General features: G+C 32.9%; 1 protein-coding gene across 3 annotated transcripts in view; it reads left to right on the forward strand.

Moving 5' to 3' along the window:
* STXBP5 (syntaxin binding protein 5) overlaps window positions 1–24,500 on the forward strand; it is a 184,727-nt gene extending 160,227 nt beyond the window's left edge. For 2 of the 3 annotated variants that reach the window (XM_003255850.4, XM_003255849.4), the window contains 3 exons: window positions 7,659–7,770; window positions 16,836–17,056; window positions 18,772–24,500. In XM_003255850.4, coding sequence (XP_003255898.1) covers window positions 7,659–7,770; window positions 16,836–17,056; window positions 18,772–18,813 — 375 coding nt within the window. In that variant the 3' untranslated portion in view covers window positions 18,814–24,500. The remainder of the gene's footprint in view (window positions 1–7,658; window positions 7,771–16,835; window positions 17,057–18,771) is intronic. The other variant, XR_004029379.1, reaches the window with a different exon arrangement.
* The last annotated feature ends 194 nt before the right edge of the window (window positions 24,501–24,694 follow it).

The raw sequence follows: 24,694 nt of genomic DNA on the forward strand, positions 1-24,694 counted from the left end.
TAGGAACCAGATTAACCCTCCTTCCTGTAACAACCTAAAAAAAAGCAGACAGAACTCATGAAACAATGGTTTTCAAATTACCATTTGAAACCATCTGGCAATGAAGGAAAGTAATTTCTGACAGATAGGAATCAAAAAAGGTGTTCCAGCTTTAATGCCTTAATAGAGTGTTCAGGACATGGCACAGGGCGAAGGTACTAAGTTAAAGCCTGTCAGACTTCCCAATTTGAAGAGGCAGGAACAAGAGTTTGGAGACACCAGGCAAATTCGAGAGAAAAGAGCTACAAAGAGAAAGAACCCTGGAGATGTGCAGAGTCCCCCTGAGTATACCATACGTCCTATTCAGCACGTACACATGACTACGCTTTCAGAGCAGAAAAAGAACCATCTGAAAGAAACAGAGGATTTGTAGAAACCATTCCAGGAACAGTGCTTGTTCCCAACAACCAGAGTGGAGAAACCCATAATTTGTGTGGATATTAGTTTCCTGAGGCCACAAACTTGGTGGCTAAAACCAGTATAAAATTACTTGCTCATACTTGTAGAAGCCAGAAGTCCAAAATCAGTTTTACTGAGGCAAAATCAACGTGCTAGCAGGGTCTTGCTCCCTCCAGAGGCTCTAAAAGATAATTATTTATTGCCCCTTCTTAGTTTCTAGGAGCTGCTGGTATTCCTTGACATTGGGCCACATCACTGGAGTCTCTGCCTTTATGGCTGCATTACCTCCTCTTCTGTGTGTGAAATCTTTCTCTACCTCTCTCTCTTAAAAAGACACTTGTAATTGGATTATAACCCATTCAATAGTCCAGAATAATTTCCCCAGAGCAAGATACTTAATCACATCTGCATAGACTCCTTTTCCTTGCCAGGTAATATTTGTCAGTCCGGAGATTAGGACCTGATATCCTTGGATGGTCCATTATCAGCCACTACTACAGACATGCCTAACAAATCGCAAAAGCAAGAATCAAAAGGATGAAAATGTTTTCTGTCAGAATGAAATTCAAGAAAACTTAAAGGAAATAAAAACTATTTAGCACACAATGAGGTGAAAATCGCCATGTCTGGTATCCAGTCAGTTACCAGGCGTGCAAAGAGACAGAAAAACATGAGCCATCATGAGGAGAACAATCAGTAGAAACCAAACCAGAACTGACATACATACCAGAATTGGCACACAGAAGGATATTAAAACAATTATAACTGCATTCCATATGTTCAAAAAGTTAGAAACATGAAAGATACAAAAATAAAATCAAACTTCTAAAGATGAGAAACCATAGTGTTTGAGGTGAAAAATATGCTAAATGGCATTAACAGCAGATTTGACATTACAGAAGAAAAGATAGTGAACTTGAAAGCGTAGCAATAGAAAAAAATAACAGTGTTTGAATTTGGCAATCTTATAGCCCTGAAACACCTATATTAGGAAAGAAGGAGGTCTCAATGCAATGATGTCAACTTTCACTTTAAAAAACTGAGAAAAGGCCGGCGCAGTGGCTCACGCCTGTAATCCCAGCACTTTGGGAGGCCAAGGCGGGTGGATCACAAGGTCAGGAGATCGAGACCATCCTGGCTAACACAGTGAAACCCCGTCTCTACTAAAAATACAAAAAATTAGCCGGGCGTGGTAGCAGGCGCCTGTAGTCCCAGCTACTTGGGAGGCTGAGGCAGGAGAATGGCGTGAACCCAGGAGGCGGAGCTTGCAGTGAGCCGAGATGGTGCCACTGCACTCCAGCCTGGGTGACAAAGCAAGAGTCCATCTCAAAAAACAAAAACTGAGAAAAACAAATTAAACCCAAAGTAAACACAAGAAAAAAAATAATAGACATCCAAGTGGAAAACAAAGAAACAATAGAAAAACATCAATGAAACCAAAAACATCAATGACACCAAAACTAATAAAATTAATCTCAAGCCATGCGAAGAAAGAAGTTACAAATTATTAATATCAGTAATAAGAGAAGTCTCATTACTATATATTCTATAGATATGAAATGGATAAAAAGGGAATATTATGAACAAGTTTATGCCAAAAATACTCAAAACCTTAGATGAAATGTACAAATTTCTTTAAAGACAAATTACCAAGTCTCACTGAAGAAAAAATAGATAACCTAAATAGTCCTGTATCTATTAAAGAAATTGAAATAGAGGTTAGAAACCTTGGACCAAGAAACTTCCAGGCCTAGATGGCTTCAATAATGAGCTCTATCAACATTTCAGGAAGAAATAACACCAGTTCACAAACTTCCAAAAACTGAATTAGGATTGCTTCCCAGCTTATTCTATGAAGGAAGCATTAACCTGATACCAAAATTAGACCAAGTCATTATAAGAAAAGAAAACTACATATAAACCAATATCTCTCACAAATATAAAAGCAAAATTTGTAAAAAAAAATTTTTTTTGCAAATTGAATTCAGCAATATATCAAAGGGGTAATACATTATGACCAAGTGAGACCTAATCCCAGGAAAGTAGGATTGACCTAACATTTGAAAATCAGTCAGTGTGATCCATCTTATTAAAAAGCTTAAAAAAGAGCAGTTGACAAAATCTAACAAATATTCCTGATTTTTAAAAATCTCTACAAACAAGGAACAGAAGAAAACTTAAAGAGCATGTAAGAAAAACCCACATCTCAAATAATACTTAGTGATGAAATACTTAATTCTTTCTCCCTGAAATCAGCTATTACAGAAGAATGTTCACTCTCACCACTTACATTCAGTATTGTAATTAAGGTTCTAACCAGTGCACTCAGGCAAGGAAAAGAAAAGGAAAGGGGCTGTCTTTATTCACAATGACATGATCGTCAGTATAGGAAATCTAGTAAAATCTACCGTAAAGGTTACTAGAATTAATCAGTGTGTTTGGCAAGGATGTAGGATATGAGAACAATATACAAAAATAATCTTATTTCTATATGTTAGCAATGAACATTTGGAAATTGATATTTTAAAAGCCATACCATCTATAATAGCAACAAAAGTATGAAATACTTTGGGATAAATCTAACGGAAAATGAAAGATCTCTACACTGAAAAACTATAAAATATTAATAAAAATTTTTTTAAGTCTTAAAAATTTTTTAAATTTTTTAGAAATTTTTGTAGGAATTGACAAATTTATCCTAAAATTCATACATAAATACAAGAGAACTAAAATACACAAAACAGCTCTGAAAAAAATGGAAGGGCTAACACTACCTTATTTCAAGATTATTATAAAGCTGCAGTAATCAGTAGAGAATGGTATTTTTGGCATCAAGATGAATGGATCAGAATAGAATATCCAGAAATAAACACGTACATGGACAACTGATTTAAGAAACTTAAGAAAACATCTGTTACCTTATTTTGGGAAAAGATTTATTAGCCGTGACACCAAAAGCAACATCCATAAAAGAACAAATTGATAACTTCAACAAAACTTAAAATTTCTACTCTTCAAAAGACACTTTTGAAAATGAAAAGACAACTTATAGATGGGAAGAAAATCTGGGCAAAACATATATCTAATAAAGGACTTGTCTCTAGAATATATGAATGACCCTTAAAACTCAACAGAAGGAAGAGAAACAACCCAGTAAAAACATAGACAAAATATTCAAAAAGAAAGCTCACCATGAAAAGATTTTCAACATTATTTATCATTAGAGAACTGCAAAGTAAAACCACAGTGAGATACCATTAAACACCTTTGAGAGTGGTTAAAATTAAAAAGAATACCATGCCAAGTTTTGGCAAGGATGTAGACAAACTACAACTTCATACAATGCTGATGGGGATGTAAAAAACTATAACCACTTTGGAAAACAGTTCAGGAGTTTTTTAAAAAGTTAACATTCATGAACCAAAGACCCAGCCACTTTACTCATTTTTTTTTAATTAAAAGAAAAGGAAATTTATATTCATAGCCGCTTTATTTGTAATAGTCAAAAACTGTAAACCACCCAGATGTGCTCAACAGATGAGTGGAAAAACAAATTGCAGTTTATCATACAGTAGAATTCTAGTCAGCAATACAGAGGAGTAAACGATACCATCAGCACCATCAGTGAATCTCAGAATAATTATGCTTAATGAAAGGAGCCAAGAAAAAGAGTACATGTTCTATTTATATAAAAACTCAAGAAAATACAAATTATAGTGAAAGAAGGCAGATCGGCAGTAACTTGGATATGGGGGGTAAAGAAGGAATGAGAGAAGGTCGTACAAAGGAGCAGAAAGAAACTTGAGAATGATGGATATATTCACAGTGTTGATTGTGGTGGTGGTTTCATGCATGTATGCATATGTCGAAACTCACCAAATTGTACACCTCAAATATATGCCAGTTTTTGTATGTTGATTATACTTCAGTAAAGCTGTTTAAAAGATTAATGGATTCAGGACTTTTAATTGTCATTGACGGGCAATTAGTCAATGGTATGTTTATAGATTGAAATACTTAAGTTTCTTTTTACAGTATTATTATTAACTATACCATAGTGAAAAACACAAAGATAATTTATTATAAATATTTTTTTCAAATGGACTATTTATATTCATTTGTGAACCCTAACCAAAATTTACTATAATCGTAGAGGTGGAATATACCAATTAATTCAGTTTAAAACAACTAAGTAAGTAACTTTGGTAAGCACCTCAGGATTATAATTTATAAACAAAACCGCAAGTAATCACTGTAAACAACTGATGACAGTTGAACTGTTTAGCTTCTCATATATATTGTGTATTCAGTATGAAGTTTATTGCTGTGTGTTTATCCTGGAGATATTTATTTTTTCAGACTCAATACTCTTACAATATAAAGTTTTCTTAAAATGATTAAAATCAGTCATTATTTGATGCACTGTAAAGGACTTTGTAGTGGCATCTAATGTATGGATAACCAAAGCCCATACATTGACCCATTCATGAAATTAGTCCTAAATTTTACCATTCTAACCTTGTTAGCTCACATGCAAGACAAATGATATGCAAGAGTCTAAAATCAGACAAGTATATTTATTTCTGAATATTTATATTTTAGAAGAGTAATTAAGTCCAATGTCTTGTTTCAGAAATACTGTCTACTATGAGTAGATGTAGCAAGATCACAGAAATTACAGATTGTTTTAGAGTTCTCCAACATTTACTAGCATTAACATGAATCATTCTAAATAGTAGATTTACTTATAATCAAAATTCTTATTTAAATAGAAGTGAAAAAATACCTATATATATTATTTTATGTATTTTCCCAAAACCTTTATATTAAGACTGCAGATAATCTAGACTCTAAGAAACATTGAGTTTTCAACTCCCTTTAAAGATGTCTGTTCATAATATTAACCTGTAGATAAATGACTTGTGTATTTTCTAGTTGGTTTCATCTCTATGTGATAGATTTTTCTACTTCTGTACATATACTATTGATGTCTATTCCTGGCACTTCATAGGCTAATTATCTTTAATCCTAGTAATGTTCCTGAGAGGCAGTTATCGTTATCTCTCCCTTTTAAAGTTGAAGAAGGCATTTCTTTGAAAGACTAATTTGACTAAGAGTCTTCTGCTAGTAAAAGGCAGAAATTGAGAATCAAATCCAGGTCCATCTGGCTCCAAAGTTTATACTCATTCTACTACAGAGAATATAATGAGCTTAATCTGGTGTTTTTATATTTCTTACTTTACCCTTGTAAAATTGTAAGCTCATTAAACACCAAATAAGAAATGCAAACTCTAATTCTAAAATGAGGTCAAATTTTTTAAAAAGCATACCTTTAAACTATCACTGTTGATATGTCATATTCTTCTTTTGATTTAGCATGAGACACCCAAATGATAGCTGTGTTGCTGTTATTGATTTTTTTTACATTATAACAATTTAATACATATAATTTAAATTAGGATCTGTGAAATACAGTTTTTAAAAGATTTAAAATATGCCTAAGATTGCCTTTGTTATAGAGTTTAATGTAAATTCAATATAATAATAGGTATCAGTATATTCTATAGTGGGTTTTAACAAGTTTGATTTATTGAATTCAGAAAGTGTTTTATTCCAGGTTTACTACACTTTATAGAAATCCAGAGGAAAGAAAATAAAAACATAAAGGCTTCAGTCCACTTCAGTCTTATAAATAAAACTGTTGTGTAATGTTAATAGTTATCTCCTCCCATTTGCAATCTGGGTGGAGGGATAATGTTAATATGGATATGTCTAAAAGAAAACCTGAACATCCTTTACCAGCCTTAGCCCAGCCCCAAGGAAGAAACCCTGAAAAATACATACTTTTATTCCAACTATAATGATGTAATAACACCAGAATATAGCAGAACTCCTATATGAATGTTACTACCATCCTTTTCTTTTCTTCTCTCTTTTTTTTTTTTTTTTTTTTTTTTTTTGAGACAGATTATTTTGCCCAGGCTGGAGTGCAGTGGTGTAATCTCGGCCCACTGCAACCTCCACCTCCCGGGTTCAAGCGATTCTCCTGCCTCAGCCTCCTAAGTAGCTGGGATTACAGGCGCAGGCCACCACACCCTGCTAATTTTTGTGTTTTTAGTAGAGACAGGGTTTCACCATGTTAGTCAGGCTGGTCTCGAAGTCCTGACCTCATGATCTGCCCACCTCGGCCTCCCAAAGTGCTGGGATTACAGGCGTGAGCCACCGTGCCCAGTCACTACCATCCTTGTCTTAGAAAAAGTCTTCTTTCCTCTGTTTGTATTGTCAACAAAACCAGTAACATGTCAGCAATCTTTTCTCCTTTTACCATTTCTGCACTCTAAAAAATACAGTAATTTCAGAAAAATCTGATGATGTACAAGGAAGAGTTCCCATCTCTCCGCTAGATTTCTGAAATTCCAGGTGTATGTTGGCATAATTCTCTTCCTAGCATGTGTTTGTGAAAAAAGAAGTTGGTGTCTAAATTATAAATTTTCTGACTCAGCTAAAAGTTATAATTTCAAAACTACATATCATGATTGTTACACTGGACTTTTATACTTGCTGTTAAGAAGTTTTCTTCTTTCTGGCCGGGCATGGTGGCTCACGCCTGTACAGCACTTTGGGAGGCCAAGGCGGGTGGATCACTTGAGGCCAGGAGTTCAAGACCAGCCTGGCCAACATGGCACAAAACCTGTCTCTACAAAATACAATAATTACCCAGGCATGGTGGCGTGTGCCTGTAATCCCAGCTACTCAGTGGCTGAGACACAAGAATCACTTGAACCCCAGAGGCAGAAGCTGCAAGTGAGCCAAGATCGCACCACTGCACTCCAACCTGGGTGACAGAGTGAGACTGTCTCAAAAAAAAAAAAAAAAATTCTTTCTAATGTAATTATTAATCCTATTATCAATTCATACGAGTTATATGAAAATTTTGTCTTAAAGATTAGAATCTCCTGACACTCTTAAGCAAAAATACTGTTTACCTAAAATGCGAACAAAGGGGCAAGCAGCAAATAAGTCATATTTTAGTTTTAGAAACGTACTGTTTGAATAAATGAGCATGTTCTGTATCTGATCATAGGACATGTGCTCATTAATTGTGAATCTTAACAGGTAATGTTTTGAGCTTAGGTTAAAGAGTTTACAGTGATACTTTTGTTCATTATAGTTTAGTTTCCCTGAAATTTCAACAGTGACAATTTGTTTTGATTTTAAAGGAAATGTTGGGTGAACTCTTCACTCCTGTAGAAACACCTGAAGCACCAAACAGGGGATTCTTTAAAGGCTTATTTGGAGGTGGTGCACAATCTCTTGACAGAGAAGAACTATGTAAGTTGATTTATTTAATTTGGATAATCTATCTATAAAACAGAAACAAGCCATACAAAAATTTTTTTTACCTGTAAATTATGTTCACTTTTTTCTCTTTGTCACAGTTACTATTTCCATGTTTTAACAAAATACATACAATTATTTTCTGTTATTCTATCCCAAATCAGGGAAATACTTTACTCAAGGAAATACCAAAATCAGAATAACTTTCGATTACTAAAAAGTAGTATTCACAACTTTAAGTAAATAATGTAGGAAGTACTTACTTTATTTTCATTAAATGCGATGTTATTTTAATGCTATGATTTTCTTTAACTGATAACCTTAACTTAGTTTTTACTTTAACATGTAATCTGTCTTTCAAAACCTCTAAGACTACTCTAGTTCATTTAACCTTCATCATAAGATAAACCTTCTGGTTCATTTAGTACCTTCCACGTAGTTGATACAAGTAAATAATTTGTCCTTGAATGAACTAATGAATCAGTGAATGCTTGACCTTTCTTATAAATGGCAGCTATTATCTATCCTTTGATTTTTTTCTTTTTTTCTAAAATATTTAGAATTGTTGTTTCATGTTTGTTTGACTAATGGAAAAACTGCATCATTAAATAGCAGTAAGTAGCAGTGCAATGAAATTTTTTTGAACTTACCCAAATGATTGGTCTATAGTTTTATTTCAGTTTAAAAAATGAAGACTGTTCAAGTCAGTGGGGACTGATAATTTGGGATAAAATTCTCACTGAGGAAAATTTATAACGTTATATAAAACTCAGAAAATGTATTTCTAAAATTTGTTAAAGACATCAAAGAAGTAATCATATAGTAAGGAGTTTTCAAGAACAGTATCCATGGGGAAAGAAGCCCAGAGCGGAGAGCCTGACAAGTTGGGGCACTTTGACTCTGCAGTACTTTGCTAATGAGGCTGAGGTACTAAGCTGTGCTAGGGCTAGCAAGATGGGCTCCCCAACCTGGCAAGAGTGGGGACCCTAAAATAACTCCTGCTATTTGCAAAGACACCAAAGGGCTATAATTTAAGAGTAAGGGTGAACTGGGAATAAACTACCCACCTCCCCCCACCACACACACACACGACTTTCAGCTCAGCTTCAAATATCTGGGTGGCCTGTAAAATCTTCAGTGTTAATTGTTAATTAAGATTTTTCCAGACTGCTAGAGTCCCTAGCTCCTGGCAGAAGCAAATGAAAAATGATCTCAGAAAGAATATAGTGTATTCCAAGCCCTCAAATTATCTCTACAAATAATTTTTCAAATACGTAGTCATAGATAACCAGGAACATAGATGACCAGAAACCAGTCATAGATAACCAGGAACATTAGGAATCAACAGCATGATTAATAAAACAGAAAAGGCAGGATAGGTACTTCACATATTGGAATTATCAGACACAGACTATAAAATAATTATTAGTAATTGTTGTGTTCAAGAGGCTAAATATCATGCCTGAACATTGTATCAGGTAACTAAAAACTGTAGAAGTCAGTAGCAGTAGATGTGAAAAAATCCAGAATGAAATTCTAGACCTGAAATACTCAAAAACTAGAATAAAAAACCCAATAGATAGGCTTAACTACAAATTAGACAAAAGTGAAGAAAGAATTATGTAACTTAAAGATACGTTAGGAGAAGTCATCCAAAATGCAGCACAAAGAAACAAACAAAATACGTAGGAGAGGACTAAAAAAAGTTGCTGTGAGAAGATCTAACATAAGTTCAGACCTTCTCAAAAAGGAAATAGGAAGGACTGCAAAGAAGAATACTTATATATATATATAAATATAAATATATATATAAATAAATAAGTCAGAAAACTTTTTAGAATTGATACAGTGATCGACAAATTTGAGAAGCCTAATTAATTCCAATGATGTTTTTAAAAATTCTCAATTAACCTCATTAAAATATAGTACACCAGAGACAAAGAGAAAATCTTTAATGTGGCTAGAGAAAAATGATAGATATTTTTTAACAAATAGAGACCGATACATGACTTCTCAACAGCCAAAGATGGTAAGATGATCTTCTGTATATTGACAGAAAATTATATTGATTATATTTAATCCATAATTCTATACGCAAAAATTATTTAAGAATGAGACATTTTTAGACAAATAAGTAAACCTTGCCATCACACTAAAGGGAATTCTAAAGGGTACACATCAGATAGAAGGAAAATAATCTTGGATGGGATGTCAGAGACACACAGTGATTTGGAACGAAAGTGATATGTGCATAAATATAGTTAATATAATCTTTATGAACTGCAAAATAAAGGTGTATGGCATGTGTATACGCGCATACACAGACAATAACATAGCCCAAAATATGTCATAACATTAAGGAGTTTAAAAACAGTAAGTGGATTTAAGGTGATCTGAGATTCTTGAATTTTTTGGGAAACTTGTAAAAAGTATTCATTGGCATTGATAAGTTAAGGACACATGTAATTTATAGGATAACCTGTAAAACTTAGAAAAATAGAACATAACTTCCAGATGAATAGCAGATAAATCACAGTCATTCCGAAGCAAAGCCAAAAGAGAATACAAAACAGATGGGATAAGCAGATAGTACATAAAGCATGGTAGATTTAACTTTAATATAAATAATGGTAATAAATGTAGGCAGAATAAATGTTTCAGCTAAAGGACAAAAATGGTTAGACTGAATTTGAAAAGAAAAGACCAGCGTCGAGTCTCATACCTGTAATCCCAGCACTTTGGAAAGCTTAGCCGGGAGGGTTGCTGGAGACCAGGAGTTCGAGACCAGCCTGGGCAATATAACAAGACCCTATCTCTACAAAAAATTTAAAAATTTAGTGTTGGTATGCACCCGTAGACCCACTTATGAAGCTGAGGCAGGAGCATCACTTGAGCCCAGGAGTTTGAGGCTATAATGAGCCATGATTATACTACTGTCATCCCAGCCTGAGTGACAGAGCAAGACCCTGTCTCTAAAAATACATTAATTAATTAATTAAACAGAAATGTACATTGTTTATAGGGGACATATATAAAACATAAGGACACAAAAAGGTGAAATTTAAAAAGATGGAAAAGCATGATCACAAATGAATCAGCTGGTATAACTATATTAATATAAGAAAAATTAGACATTAAGGCATTATTTGAATGTACCTACTATTTTGACTTCAAAATATATAAAAACAAATATTGACATAGCTAATAGAAGAGACATTTTCTCAATCATCATAAGTTCTAAATATAGATTTAATAATAAGCAGTTATATCAATCAAATTTCAAAGAGTTAAAATAACTTTAGTGTATACAATTTGATCACAGTGCAGTTATGCTTGTAATCAATAACAAAGATAAGTTTAAATCCACATGTTTGAAAACAGAAATATACTTACCTTTGGATAACCCTTGTGTCAGAATTTATGACCATTGGTATGCAACTAAAGTAATCCTTAAGAGTGAAAATTTTAATCTTAAATATGTATTAGTATTTGAAAAAGAAAACATGAAAATGAGTGAACTCAGCATCCATCTCAAAAAGTTAGAAAAACAGCAAAATAAACCAAATAAAAAAGATTAAGATATTAATGAAATAGTAGAATACAATCGAAAAATTAACAAAGCTGTCTTAGTTCAGGCTGCTATATCAAAATACCATAGACTGGGTGGTGGCTTTTAAACAACAGAAGCTTATTTCTTACAGCTCTGGAGGTTGGAAGTTTGAGATCAAGGTGCCAACAGGATTGAGTTGTTTGGGGGCCCTATTCCTGGCTTACAGACAGCCTTCTGGCTGCATTCTCACCTGGAGGAAAGAGAGCAAGCTACCTCTCTGGCCTCTTTTTAAGGGCTGTAATCCCATTGATGAGGACAATACCCTTTTTACCTCCCAAAGGCCCCCACTTCTGACATTACATTAGGGAAGGATTAGATTTCAACATATGACTGAGGGGGGCGGCGGGAGACACAACTGTTGAGTGTATAACAAAAGCCAAAGTTGATTCTCTAAGAGTCTAATAAAAATGATAAACCTCTTGTGAAACGAAGCACGAAAAAAGAAATGCACAAGTAGATGCTATTAGGAATGGGAAAAAAAGGAATAACACTGAAGTTAAAAATAAGAGAATGTAATGTATAACTTTATTTTTGAAGGAATTTAATTGTTTTACCAATTATAACGGAAGAGAACAAAAAGATAAAAATTCTAATAGTACTATAACTATCAGACATTGAAGCCATCATTTTAAACTTTTCTGCAAGTAAACTTCTGGTACAAATTGGGCTTCATTAATATTTCTTCCAAATATTTAGGGAAAAAAATAATTCAACTCTCACACAAACTCTTCCAAAAGATAGGAAACAATAGGTACACTCATCAACTCATTTTGTGTGGCTAACACAACCTTGACACCAAAAACCAAAATAGTATTAGAAAGGAAAAAAACAAAGACAAATATCATTTATAGATAGAAAATCTGAAATGAAATATTAAGATAGCAAATAATATGTAATAAAGATAATATACCAAGACCAAGTTTGGTTTGTACCAGGAATTCAAAGTTGATTTATCATTAAAAAAAAAAAAAAAATCTTATTCATTCCTGATAGAGACTCCTAGAAACTAAATTGCAAATGTCACTCTTAATGCAGGAACATTAAATGATATTAAAAATTTTCCTTTGAAATGAGAAATGACACATAGTGCCCACTATTAACACATACATTCAGCATTCTTTTCAAGTCCCTAGAGGGTGTGGAAAGGGAAGAAAAAATGAAGTACTATAATATGAAACAGAAAACAAAACAGTCATTTGCAAATGATTGGTATGATGACATATTTAGAAGAACCAAAAGAATCTATAGCTAAATTGTTAGAAATAACAGAGGTTACCAAACTTACTAGATGTAATCATATACAAAAATAAAATTTAATTTATATTAACAATAATAAAAAAAGAAAAAATTTAAATTACTATTTGTATAGTTTTCTGTTGCTGCTATAACAAATTATCACAAAATTACTAGCTTAAAAGAACCCAAATTTGTTACCTTACAATTCCATAGGTTAGAAATCAACACAGTTCTTATGGGTATTCCCATGGCTGTGTTTCTTGTTGGAAGTTTCAGGAGAGAATCCATTTCCTTGCCTTTTTTAGCTTCTAGAGGCCATCCACATTCCTTGGCTTCTGGTCCCATTGTCAGTATTCAAGGCCAACAGCCTTGCATATCTCTATTTTTCTGAAGCCACATCTCTGTCTGCCCACAGCTGAAAAAAAAAAAAAACAAAAACTCTTTGCTTTTAAAGACCCATGTGATTAGGTTAGGCTCACCTAAATAATGCAGGATGAACTCTATGTCTGGGTCCTTAGTCACATCTGCAAAGATCCTTTTCCTATATAAGGTGACATATTCGCAGGTTCCAGGGATTAGAATGTAGCCATCTATGGGGGAAGGGGGATATTACTCTGCCTATCACCCATAGTATTTCTTTTAATTCAGTATCTAGAAATAAATCTTAAGAGAACATGTTCAGAATCTCCATGAGGAAAGTAGAAAATTAGAAAAATTTGTTTATGCTAAATGACGAGTTAATGGGTGCAGCACACCAACATGGCACGTATATACATATGTAACAAACCTGCAGATTGTGCATATGTACCCTAAAACTTAAAGTATAATAAAAATTAAAATAAAAGAAAAAGAAAAATTTGTTGAGAGAAGTTAAAGAAGATTCAAACAAATTAATGAGTATACCATGTTCATGGAATAGAAGATTCAATAGAAGATACCAGTTCTCTCAAAACTGATGTCTGTATGTGTATATACACATATACACTTAATGTAGTTCTAATCAAAATCCTTCCAAAAATGTATAGCTAATTCTAAATTTTATATGCATATTCAAAGAGCTCTTACCACTTCTATTTTATATAGGAATGGAGGCTCTAGCCAGGGAAATTAGGCAAGAAAAGCAAGTAAAAGGCATGCAAATTGGAATGGAAGAAGTAAAACTATCTCTATTTGCAGATCTCTAGATCTGCAAATCTTATCTTTAGAAAATCCTAAGGAATCCACACAAAACTAATTATAGCTAATAAACAGTTTTAGCAAGGTTTCAGGATACAAGATCAATACAGAAAATGAATTGCATTTCTATACACAAGCAATGAATAATTCAAAAATGAAATTAAGAAAACAGTTTCATTTATAGCAGTATCAAAAAATAAGCCACTTAGACATAATTTAACCAAAGAAGTATAAGACATGTACAATAAAAACTTCAAAATATCATTTTAAGAAACTAAGATGTAAGTCAGTGGACCTATATCTCATGTTCATGGATTAGAAGACTTAACATTGTTAAGATGGCAGTATCCACAAATTGATCTACACATTTAACACAATTCTTATCAAAATCACAACTTTTTTTTCAGAAAGCAGTAAGCTGTTCTTAAAATTCAAATGAAAATACAAAGAATTCAAAATAGCCACATACACACACACACACACACACAAATATTGAAAAAGAAAAAAGCTGGAGGGACTCAAACATTTCAGTTTCAAAACTTACTACAAAGCTGTAGTCATCAAGACAGTGTGGTACTGGCATAAAGATACATAAATAGAGTTGAGACTCCAGAAATAAGCTTATACATTTATGGTCAATGGTTTTTTTTTACAAGGATGCCAAGAAAATTACATGGCCAAAGAATGGTCTTTTCAATAAGTGATGTTGGAATAACTAGATATTCATCTGCAAAAAAAAAAAAAAAAAAAAAATGTTGGGCCCCTGCTTCACACCACACGCAAAAATTAACTCAAAATGGCTCAAAGACCTCAATATAAGACCTAAAACTGTAACACTCTTAGAAGAAAACAGGTATAAATTTGTGTAACCTTGGATTAGGCAGTGGTTTCTAAGATATGACACCTAAATCACAAGCAACCAAAGGAAAAAAAAAGGTTGATTGGAATTTATCAAAATTTAAAACGTTGTGCTTCAAAGAATACTAACGAGAAAGTGAAAAGATGATCCAAAGAATGGGATGAAATATTTGCAAACACATATCTGATATCAGATTACGTCTAGTGTCCAGAATATATTGAGAACTCTTAAAACTCAATAATAGAAGACAAATAGACCGATTTTTAGGTGGCTCTGTATATTAGTCTATTCTCATGCTGCTAATAAAGACATACCCAAGACTGGGTAATTTATAAAGAAAAAGACATTAAATGAACTCACAGTTGCATATGGCTGGCGAGGCCTCACAATCATGGCGGAAGGCCGAGGAGCAAAAGTACATTTTACATGGCAGCAGGCAAGAGAGCATGTGCGGGGGAACTGCCCTTCATAAAAGCATCAGATCTGATCTTGTGAGACTTGCTCTCATGAGAACAGCACGGGAAAACCTGCCCCCACGATTCAGTTACCTCCCACTGGGTCTTTTCCATGACACTTGAGGATTATGGGAGCTACAATTCAAGATGAGATTTGGGTGGGGACACAGCCAAACAGTATCAGCCTTAATAGATATTTATCCAAAGAAAATATGCAAATGACAAATGAGTGCATGAAAAGATCTTCAGCATCATTTGTCATTAGGGAAATGCAAGTCAAATCCACAATGTGATACCACTTCACACTTACTAGGATGGATGTCATCAAAAAGATTCACAATAACAAATGTTGGCAAGGATATGGAGATATTGGAACCCTCATATATATTATTGGTTGAAATGTAAAATGGTGCACCCTCTTTGGAAAACTGATGGTTCCTCAAAAAATTAAACATACAATTATCACATCACCCAGCTATTCTATGCCTAGGCATATACCCAAGAAAATTGAAAACATGCATTTACCCAAACATTTGTATAAATGTTCATAGTAGCTTTATTCATAATAGCCAAAAAGTGGAAACAACCCAGATGTCCATCAGCTGATGAATGAATAAGCAAAATACACCTTATCCATAAAATGATACATTATTCATCCATAATAAGTGATGAAGTACTGATGCATGCTACAACATCAATAACCTTTGACATTACTCTCAGTGAAAGAAGCCAGTTACAAAAGGCCACCTATTGTATGAATCCATTTAAATGAAATACTCAGAATAGGCAAATTTATGGAAACAAAGAGTAGGTTAGTGATTGCCAAGAAATGCAAAGAGTGGGAATGGAAAGTGACTGCTAACAGGCATGGAGCTTCTTTTGCAGTGATGAGATGCTCTGGTATTCATTAGTAGTGGTGGTGATTCACATCCTTACGAATAAAGTAAAAATCGCCAGTGTATTCACTTTAAAGGAGCAAATGTTGTGGTATACGAGTTATATTTAAAGAAAAAGGAAAGAAAGAAATATAAGCTGAGGAACCAGGAAACTTGAGATCAGCCTTTAAAGAATTTAAGACTTTTGCAGTGATCTAAGTGTTAGGTAAAAAGCATCTGGATAGCAAAGAGAAAGAAAACAGTGAATTGCAAGGTCTTTTGATGGAAAAATGTGATCCATTTGGTAAGTGACAAGATAAGTGGAGAAAAAGAAAAGAATATAGCATGCCTACAATTTTTGGAGACTGAAATAGACTACTGAATAATATTCTTCATTTATCTTTACTTCTGAGCCTAAGCACAGTATATTTTTAAGTAAGAGGAAGTGTGGAGTAAATAAACATAATCAAATCTGTATATTTAAATTTAAATCTGTATATTTGAAGCTAAATATCTTCCTTTTTTTGCACAAAAGAGCAGTTTTTGCCATTATATAATTGATAACAATATACCTTTATTTGTTTCATTAAATATTTACCAGCTCCTTTTTTGTATAAGTCTTGTTGTATGAGCTAGTATAGAATATTTAATGTACATTGTGTTTTTGCATGTTTGAAAAAGTATCTAAAAATTATTAAACCAATCATAACAAAAGAAAGCATGTATTAAGCATATTTCACTTTATAATTTTATTTCAATTATATTACCACTCAATCCAAAAATTGTATTTTATTATTAGTAAAATGTTCATGTTTTGAGTTACTCTTTCATTTATCAAATGTGTTCAGTTGGAGAATCATCCTCGGGAAAGGCTTCAAGGAGCCTTGCACAGCATATTCCTGGCCCTGGTGGCATTGAAGGTGTGAAAGGGGCAGCATCTGGAGTTGTTGGTGAATTAGCACGAGCCAGGCTGGCACTAGATGAAAGAGGGCAGAAACTTGGCGATCTGGAAGAAAGAACTGCGGCCATGTTATCAAGTGCAGAGTCATTTTCTAAACATGCTCATGAGGTACGACTCTCAAACAGATATTTGAACAAAAAGCTCTAGGTAAAGCAAGTATCAATGTTATTTTTATAGCTATTGTATTTCTACACCCATGAATTTGCATATATTCATTGTACAATTGCAAGTTCCTGATTTTTGCCACCAGAGGGAACCATTACAGGAATGTATCTCCAATAGCCTTTGGTTTCTTACTATAAGATTATAAATTTTGAAGGAATCTGCCCACCTTCAGGCTTTTGGTAAGCGTAGCTAGCAGCTTTGCAACTATTTCTTAAGGAATGCAATACCAATGTTAATTTTTATTAATGCCTCAGAGTCTACTACCACTTTGTCCTAGAGAAAGAAATAATTTGCCTCCTTGAGTCTTCCAGGTAGATATAAATAACTAAAATTGACAAACCTTTTTATTTAAATAAACAATACTAAGTCCGCATTGTGGACCAATTCATATGGAGGAGTAGAGAGATGGATTTTGCAGTGGTGGACCTAGGAAGTCATGACAGAGCTCAAAAACACATGCTGTAAAGTAGGGATCCCTGACTGGTCCCCTTACACCACATCGTGCTCTTAAAAAGCTGAATTTAAAAGCCTTTACAGGAAATACACATTTTTCATTTTGACATACAGGCCTGCCTTTCCTTGATGCTTTACACTAGGTTACTTCACACATCTAGTTCCTAGGCTGGCCCTGGAGAACATTTTGAATTTGTCTGAAGAAACAATTTTAAGGTTGTTTTTATATTTGAGCACCCAATCTATAGTGGTAGCTCTTTTTTAAATTTTTCAACCAAAAGTCATTTCCTCCTTGCTCAAAAATGCAGAAACCTAGAACGCATGAAGAGGTAACTTGACCTGGAAGATACTTGTCTAGGGCTTCAGAGAGGTTCAGAGATCCTTTATGATTACTTGTACTATACCCAGGCACCTCAGATACAGGCTTGTGGTGGTCAATTTAGGTCGGGATTTTTGTTGTCATAACCCTACACCCGATTGTATGATCTCTACAGCATGTAGCACTTCAGTCAATTTCGGAATATATTCACACTCTGAATATTTAGGAAAGAGCTTAATCTCACACTGTTAACTTTCCCTTCTACCAGTTGTTCTTGAGCCATATTTCAGAGTCTAAGGAAAACAGTACATTGAGGTAGTTACAATCACAGGTTCTTGAATTAGACTGCATGGGCACAAATTCCAGTTTCACTACTGCATTACCTTGGGCAACCCCTAGAAGCTTCAGTTTCATTTATTAAATGGGGAGAAAAACAGTGCCTAGACCAAGAATGGTTGTGACTGAAATCAAGTAGGGAAAGTGTGTTATGCAGTGTCTGGCTCAGAGTAGATGCTCAGTAAATTTGAGACGGCAGGAGGAGTAGCATTTTCAACCTTTAATTCCCCAGTTCTTCAAGCATTATTTTTAATTCATAGTACAAAATAAAAATCATCATACTTTTATATTACTAGCTTAAGTCACCAAATTATGTCACATTTCTAAGAAATCTGTGGAACTTCTAGGCTAGTTCTTAATGTATATCGTATTTTTTCCTCCAAATAGAATAGTTCTTACTGCTCTCAATAAGTTGATTTGAAGTAAGCAATATAGTAGCACTACAGAATATTGCAGAATGACATAATGTTTTGGAAAAATATAGAAATCACTTATAAATGTTATTGTTCTGGCATTTAAAAAACATGTTTTTCTTTTTTTCCCCCTTTAGATTATGTTGAAATATAAAGATAAGAAGTGGTACCAGTTCTGACAACCAGAATCCAATAAGTCCAACTTCAGCCAGAAGGAAAAAAGTTTTCCATTTTTATTACATTATTTAGAAAAGTTAACATTAAAGGGATGTTCGTCACTGAATACTGTTCTTTACTAGCACAATCATGCACTGTTTTACCTCAGTCATGTGGCTTTAACTGAGGAGTGTTCACACGCACTCAAAATGGAGTATATGGTGTGTGCCAGTTGTGAGTTGACAATTTGGGAATTAAACAGGTCACACGTGACAGATGAAGAAACCAAGGGGACTTCTGAGGAGACCTGGTGCAGGGACTAATCCTGGATCATTCCTGTATTAAACTTTCATATGCCAAAAGGGTTTGTGCCGTTTTATCTGCCATCAGTGTTTGACCTGTTTGGGGTAGAGGCAATAAGTCAGAAGTCTTGAAGCTGAAATAGTTATATATGTGTCATTGGACTGGATTATAAACAGCTGTCTTGGACTTTCCCTGTCTTTGACTGATCATCAGTATCATTAGTGAAAAAGAAACAAACTGTTTGTTATCATCTCTTTAGACAGATAAGCTGAATGGTGGGCTTTAAATAATAAACACATACACATACTTGACTTGTGTATGAGCTACTCTTGGATTCTTGTTATTATAGACTTGTATTTAGTTCATATTTTGTCAAAAGCAAAACAAGAAGATACATCACTTTTCATTGAAAAGAAAAGTGTAGAGCATGACTGAATTGCTCATCATTCTGGGAGTTTCCATGTAGTGGCTATGCAGTGTGGAAAGTGAGAAAAACCTCCATTGTGGTGAGGAGAATACTTCAATGTCCCTTGTCCTTGTTCTCATTAATTCAGCTAAAGGTGGATTTGACCAAAATAATACTGGTTAAATTTGTAGAAATGTTGAAATTGGCTATGTTTTTAGTTTTGCTTGAATTTTTATAAAATGTTTAACCAAATGTACCTTTGCATTCTTTAATTAAAATTGCTTAAAAAAAACTTTCATTATTTCAGTAAAATGCTCAGCTCCCTTTTTAAAATGCCCTTTATTTGCTAACTGTTCCAGTACACTCAGGTGATGAGCCAATTAAATCTTAGCGCACATGCTATCGCATGGAAAATTACAAGCATCTGTTGTCAATAATTATCTATATAAGAGTTTAGTCTGATGACCTACGAAATATTTTCTGTAGAAATATACTATAAATCTGTACATATCCTTTCAAGGTTTTAAAAAGCCAAAAAGAAAGGAAAATATGTACACTGTGATAACTAAATTATTTCTGTATTGGAATATAATACAATTCGAGACCAGCAATGGACAATGAATGATTGTTTCATAGAATAGCATTACGAGCAGGAAAGAAACCACCTAGTAGATCTAGAAGTAAGCAATCTCAGAATACAGACTAATCTGAGATTATTATTGATTGTTGTTAAAGCAACCCAGTAGAAGCAAAATGGAAGCATTAAAATTAATGTTAATGAAATTTAAATATTGTCTTCTATAAAAAATTCCTTTAAATTATTTTGTTTTTTCATTAAGAGATAATCAGAACACATAGTAAACAGGGTGGTTGTTTTTCTATTCCATATGATCATTAAAGGAATATGTAGGACATCTTAACTTTTTCATACAGTCTGTTACGCATATTTTCCTCTACTCTTCATTAATAAAGCTTTTATGTTTACATTTTATAACATGCACTACTAGATACAAAAGTTTACATCAAAGTTTACTTTAAATATCATTTGGTAGGGACTAAATGTGTGTGATAGAGATAATTGCCCTTTTCAAAAGTTTTTGAATTTATAGAAAGCACCAATGAATAACATATTTCTGTTTAATGTCAGCTGTCTGAACATTCAGCAGTTTATAAATTGCTTAATTTGTGTTATCTATTACCCAGTAAACCCATAGTTCCATGATATGTCACAGGAAGTGTTAAACGGTCCTATTTTAAAGGTACAGTTTTGTGAATGTCATCAATAAAATCAACAGTTATGGATTTGAAGAAGTTGAGAAAGCATTATGTAGATTAAGATACTGGTTGGTTCCCTATCTATGTGGAAGGTCATATTAGCTGCAATTATTTAATTTGCTGTGTTATGTTGTGTTATATAACACAAATATATTTGTATATTAACTTCATTTTTACTGTCATTTTTCCTGTTGTATACAAAATGAACTAATCTTGTAATTATTTTCAAATATAGAAGTATATATACATTTACCTTAGATGGATTTCCAAGATTTTGTAAGAAAATCTTAAATCAGTGTTTTGAGTTATTTAATTTTTAAATTAATCTACAAATTATGCACAACAAACTAGAGACTCAGTTACGATTAGAAAGCTTAAAGTATGTTTGAGTGTAGGAAATAAGCTTCTCAGAGTTATACTTGATTCTGTCTGTAGATAAGAGACAGTCTACAGTAATAACTAACCCAGGGAATTTACTGTAATTTGAGAGGTAACATCTCTAATTTTTTTTCTTTTTAAATACAGAAAGTAATAGTCACCAGCAAGCCATGATTTCAGGAAAACTGACCAAAAAAAAAAAAGTCAAAATAGAAAATATCAGAAAAATGAAAGATTTTTGTGTGCCCTCTCCATATCCTCATTGTTTTGTTGCATTTGTCCTTGACTCTAAAATCATTGAAGTATTCATGATTAGTAGTTTGTAAGTAGGAAGTGGTTTTTCTGTATGTACCATATATCCAGTTCATTTCAGTTTTCAAACTAAAATCCATATATATTTGCTGAGAAAGTTATTTGAAATCTTATATTCTGACAAATTCTGTACATTACATCCATTTGAAGTTTTGCATCATCTTAACACTTTTGCTTTGCATTTCAATTGTACAAAGTGTTTCCAAAAAAATGGTTATAGATTCGACTGAGCTATTACTAACTTCTCCATTTGATTTTTTATGGATGTGAAAAATGCTGCTACTTGTCTATGTTATTATGTGTAAGTATATTACAATTTAATTAAGTACAGTAGTTTAAAGAGCGAAGCAATTTTTTTTTTTTTGGCTTAGAACTTCTTAATTGTAGGTTCCTCTGAAGCTATTTCTTGTAGATATGTGAGTGTTTTAAACAAGTCTGAAAGTGTTACATACTTTTAGGTTACAGGGGTGCTGGGGAGACAGCTGAGGAAAGGAAGAATATGTGGAAGACACTACGGAGTTCAAAGTTTTACCCTGAGTTCTATCTTCCATATATGTTTTGCTTAAGGCATTTCTCATGTGACATTAGAAAAGCTATATCCAAAGGTAAATTTTTTGTGGCAAAGATTTATTTTACACTTTAACTTTTGGGATTTTATTTGTTTCAGCAAAATAAAGAGCACTGAACTTTAAACTTGAATTTTTTCTGCACTTTTTTAGGTAATGAAAACTTTTTATTATCATTTAATCCACATTGCTCAGTTTAAACCAAGTGATACATGTGTATAAAACATACCAAAATCATGACTATGCTGCTAGCTGTACCTTAAATAAACTGATCAGTTTTAAAACCTTTAATAGGGTTTTATATAGATTTAAAAAATAGTAAAATAATCTGCTGTATGTTTCAGTGTTCTTGGTCTTAAATTATTGCAACACTTTCAGATTTGTTTTAAGATCATACAGTAACATGTTATATTTATACATACTGCTAGAAAATATACTTTTAGTTTTAAAATGGAATTTTTATAAATGTACTTTAATTTTAAAAATGGTGAACTTGTTAAGTTTAAGTCAAAGTACTTAAAAAGTATGTATATTATCCATACAAAAAGTTATGTTTTACGCTTATAATAAGAAATACTGGTATCTCATATCGAGATACAATTAATTTTAAAAAATCATACATCATTTAAAAATCTTCACACATAAACAGGAAAGATACCATTTCTATGCTTTAAAAAACCCTCTATTGAGCATTTTCAAATATTAATTTTATTTTGGGGGAAAGTGCCCACAACAATAATTGCAAGATCTTTCTCAATAGCTTCAGCTTGCTGTTGGATGCCTACCTTAACTATTGTTTTAAAATATAGATATCTATATATATATATATATTTAAAATAGTTTTCCAGGTATTTTCTTCTACCTTTTTTAAAAATAAATTTCCAAAAATGAAAACAGAGTTTATGTATTTTTGTCAATGAAGGTTTTTATTTTGTAGTTTATAGAATTTGTTCCTTATCAGTTTGATACTTGATCAGCATTCTTAGACTTTTTAATCTGTATTTACTTTGGGGGAAAAAAAAGCACTCCTATATCTTAAATGTCCTTTTTTTTTTCTTTTCCCTTTTAGGGTATTTGTTCTCTTGGATTGAAATTTATGCCCACAGATTTTTCTTTTCATTTGAAAATGAATGTGAAGATACTGTTTACAGCTTTTGTTAATTGCACTTTTCATCACTCTGATCAATTTCTTGTAAAGTGCTATGGGAATTATTTTTCCTGTGAATATTAATGATTTTACTACTGCCTCCGAAGTTTTAAAAAAGGTTCTGTAGACAGAAAACAGTTGTTGCAACCAAAAACAACCAAAAAAAGAAAAAAAGGGAAAACTGGCTTACCTTTCTCAGATGAATTAAATGATTTTAATAACTTCCCAATTACCAGGGTTATAACATTGCTTTCTTCAGTTATTAATACAGTCAAATTAATTTTAACAATATAGGCACAATTCATTTACAAATTCAGTACAGTAATCCAGGGCTACATGTAAGGGGTCTTTTTATTTTATTCTTTACATCAGAAAAATCATGAATGTCAGTTTTGCCAGTATTTTACAATGAGGCTTATTGTTTAAAATTTTATAGTGTATGACATGTAAATAAACCAGTATTTATTGTAGGTTGTTTGACTCAGGCATTTCAAATGGATATAGGTTAATGGCAATGGAATCCTATTTATTTGGTAGTTGTTTTTGTTTGTTTGTTTTTGTTTATTTACTTTTGCTATTTGTTGTCTAAACTTTGCTTCAACTGAAGACAGTGTAAGGAGTTGAAAATAGAATCAACATAGCAATGGAAAGCAATGCAAAGAGGGTAAATCTTGTTTTAATTTTTTTAACTTTTTTTTTGTAAATAAATAGTACTGTGATATTTTAGGTGTGACCTCTATTCCACATGATAGTTAGAACGAGAAAAACACTTTTGCTTTCTAGTTATACTATTGGTTAATTGTAAATGCATTACCAAAAGACAATATGAAAAAGAGCAAGACTAAGTTTTTCTAACATTGTCCACTTCAGAGGCAAGCATGCTTGGTATAGAGCTCTAGCTTGTGTATACCGTAAACTGTAACTTGCAGGTGTTTTTCAGTTGCTGCACTTTTTATTTAATCTTGCTCAGTCCCAGTAACTATCTCAAAGGTAATTGCTGGAATATGCATTTTGAAATACAGTTTAAAAAAAATCTGTGTATGGTTTCATCTAAAAAGAAAAGCACTATTGCAAACACTAAAAACATGTTAAACTTTGTAGTTATTTTGCATTCCTGTACTTTACAAACTGTCATCACAGCAAAATTTAAAATTAGGTAATGAAATATTTTTGTAAATAAATACCGTTAAGCTGGTATTTTAAAAAATGTATTATAAATTAATGTTTCTGGAAAATGTTCATATATATGTATATGAATGTCTCTTTATGCTGAAGGGCTCTGATTGGGCAAAATAAAATACTCTAATCTCTCCTGAAACTAAACAAGCCCTTTTTCCTGGAAAATTTGTTCTAATTTTTTTCTGAATTATGGAATTAATCTATTAATAACCTAAGAAAATATTTGATAAAAAATAGATTCCCACATTTGCTGAAAGTGAAGCTAATCATATAACTCAGGTAACACCAACTATATTTTTCTTGACTATCTGGAGTTTTTGGTGAAAACCACCTACCCT

Source organism: Nomascus leucogenys, chromosome 3 (genome assembly GCF_006542625.1).
Source record: "Nomascus leucogenys isolate Asia chromosome 3, Asia_NLE_v1, whole genome shotgun sequence".
NCBI classification, from domain to species: domain Eukaryota; kingdom Metazoa; phylum Chordata; class Mammalia; order Primates; family Hylobatidae; genus Nomascus; species Nomascus leucogenys.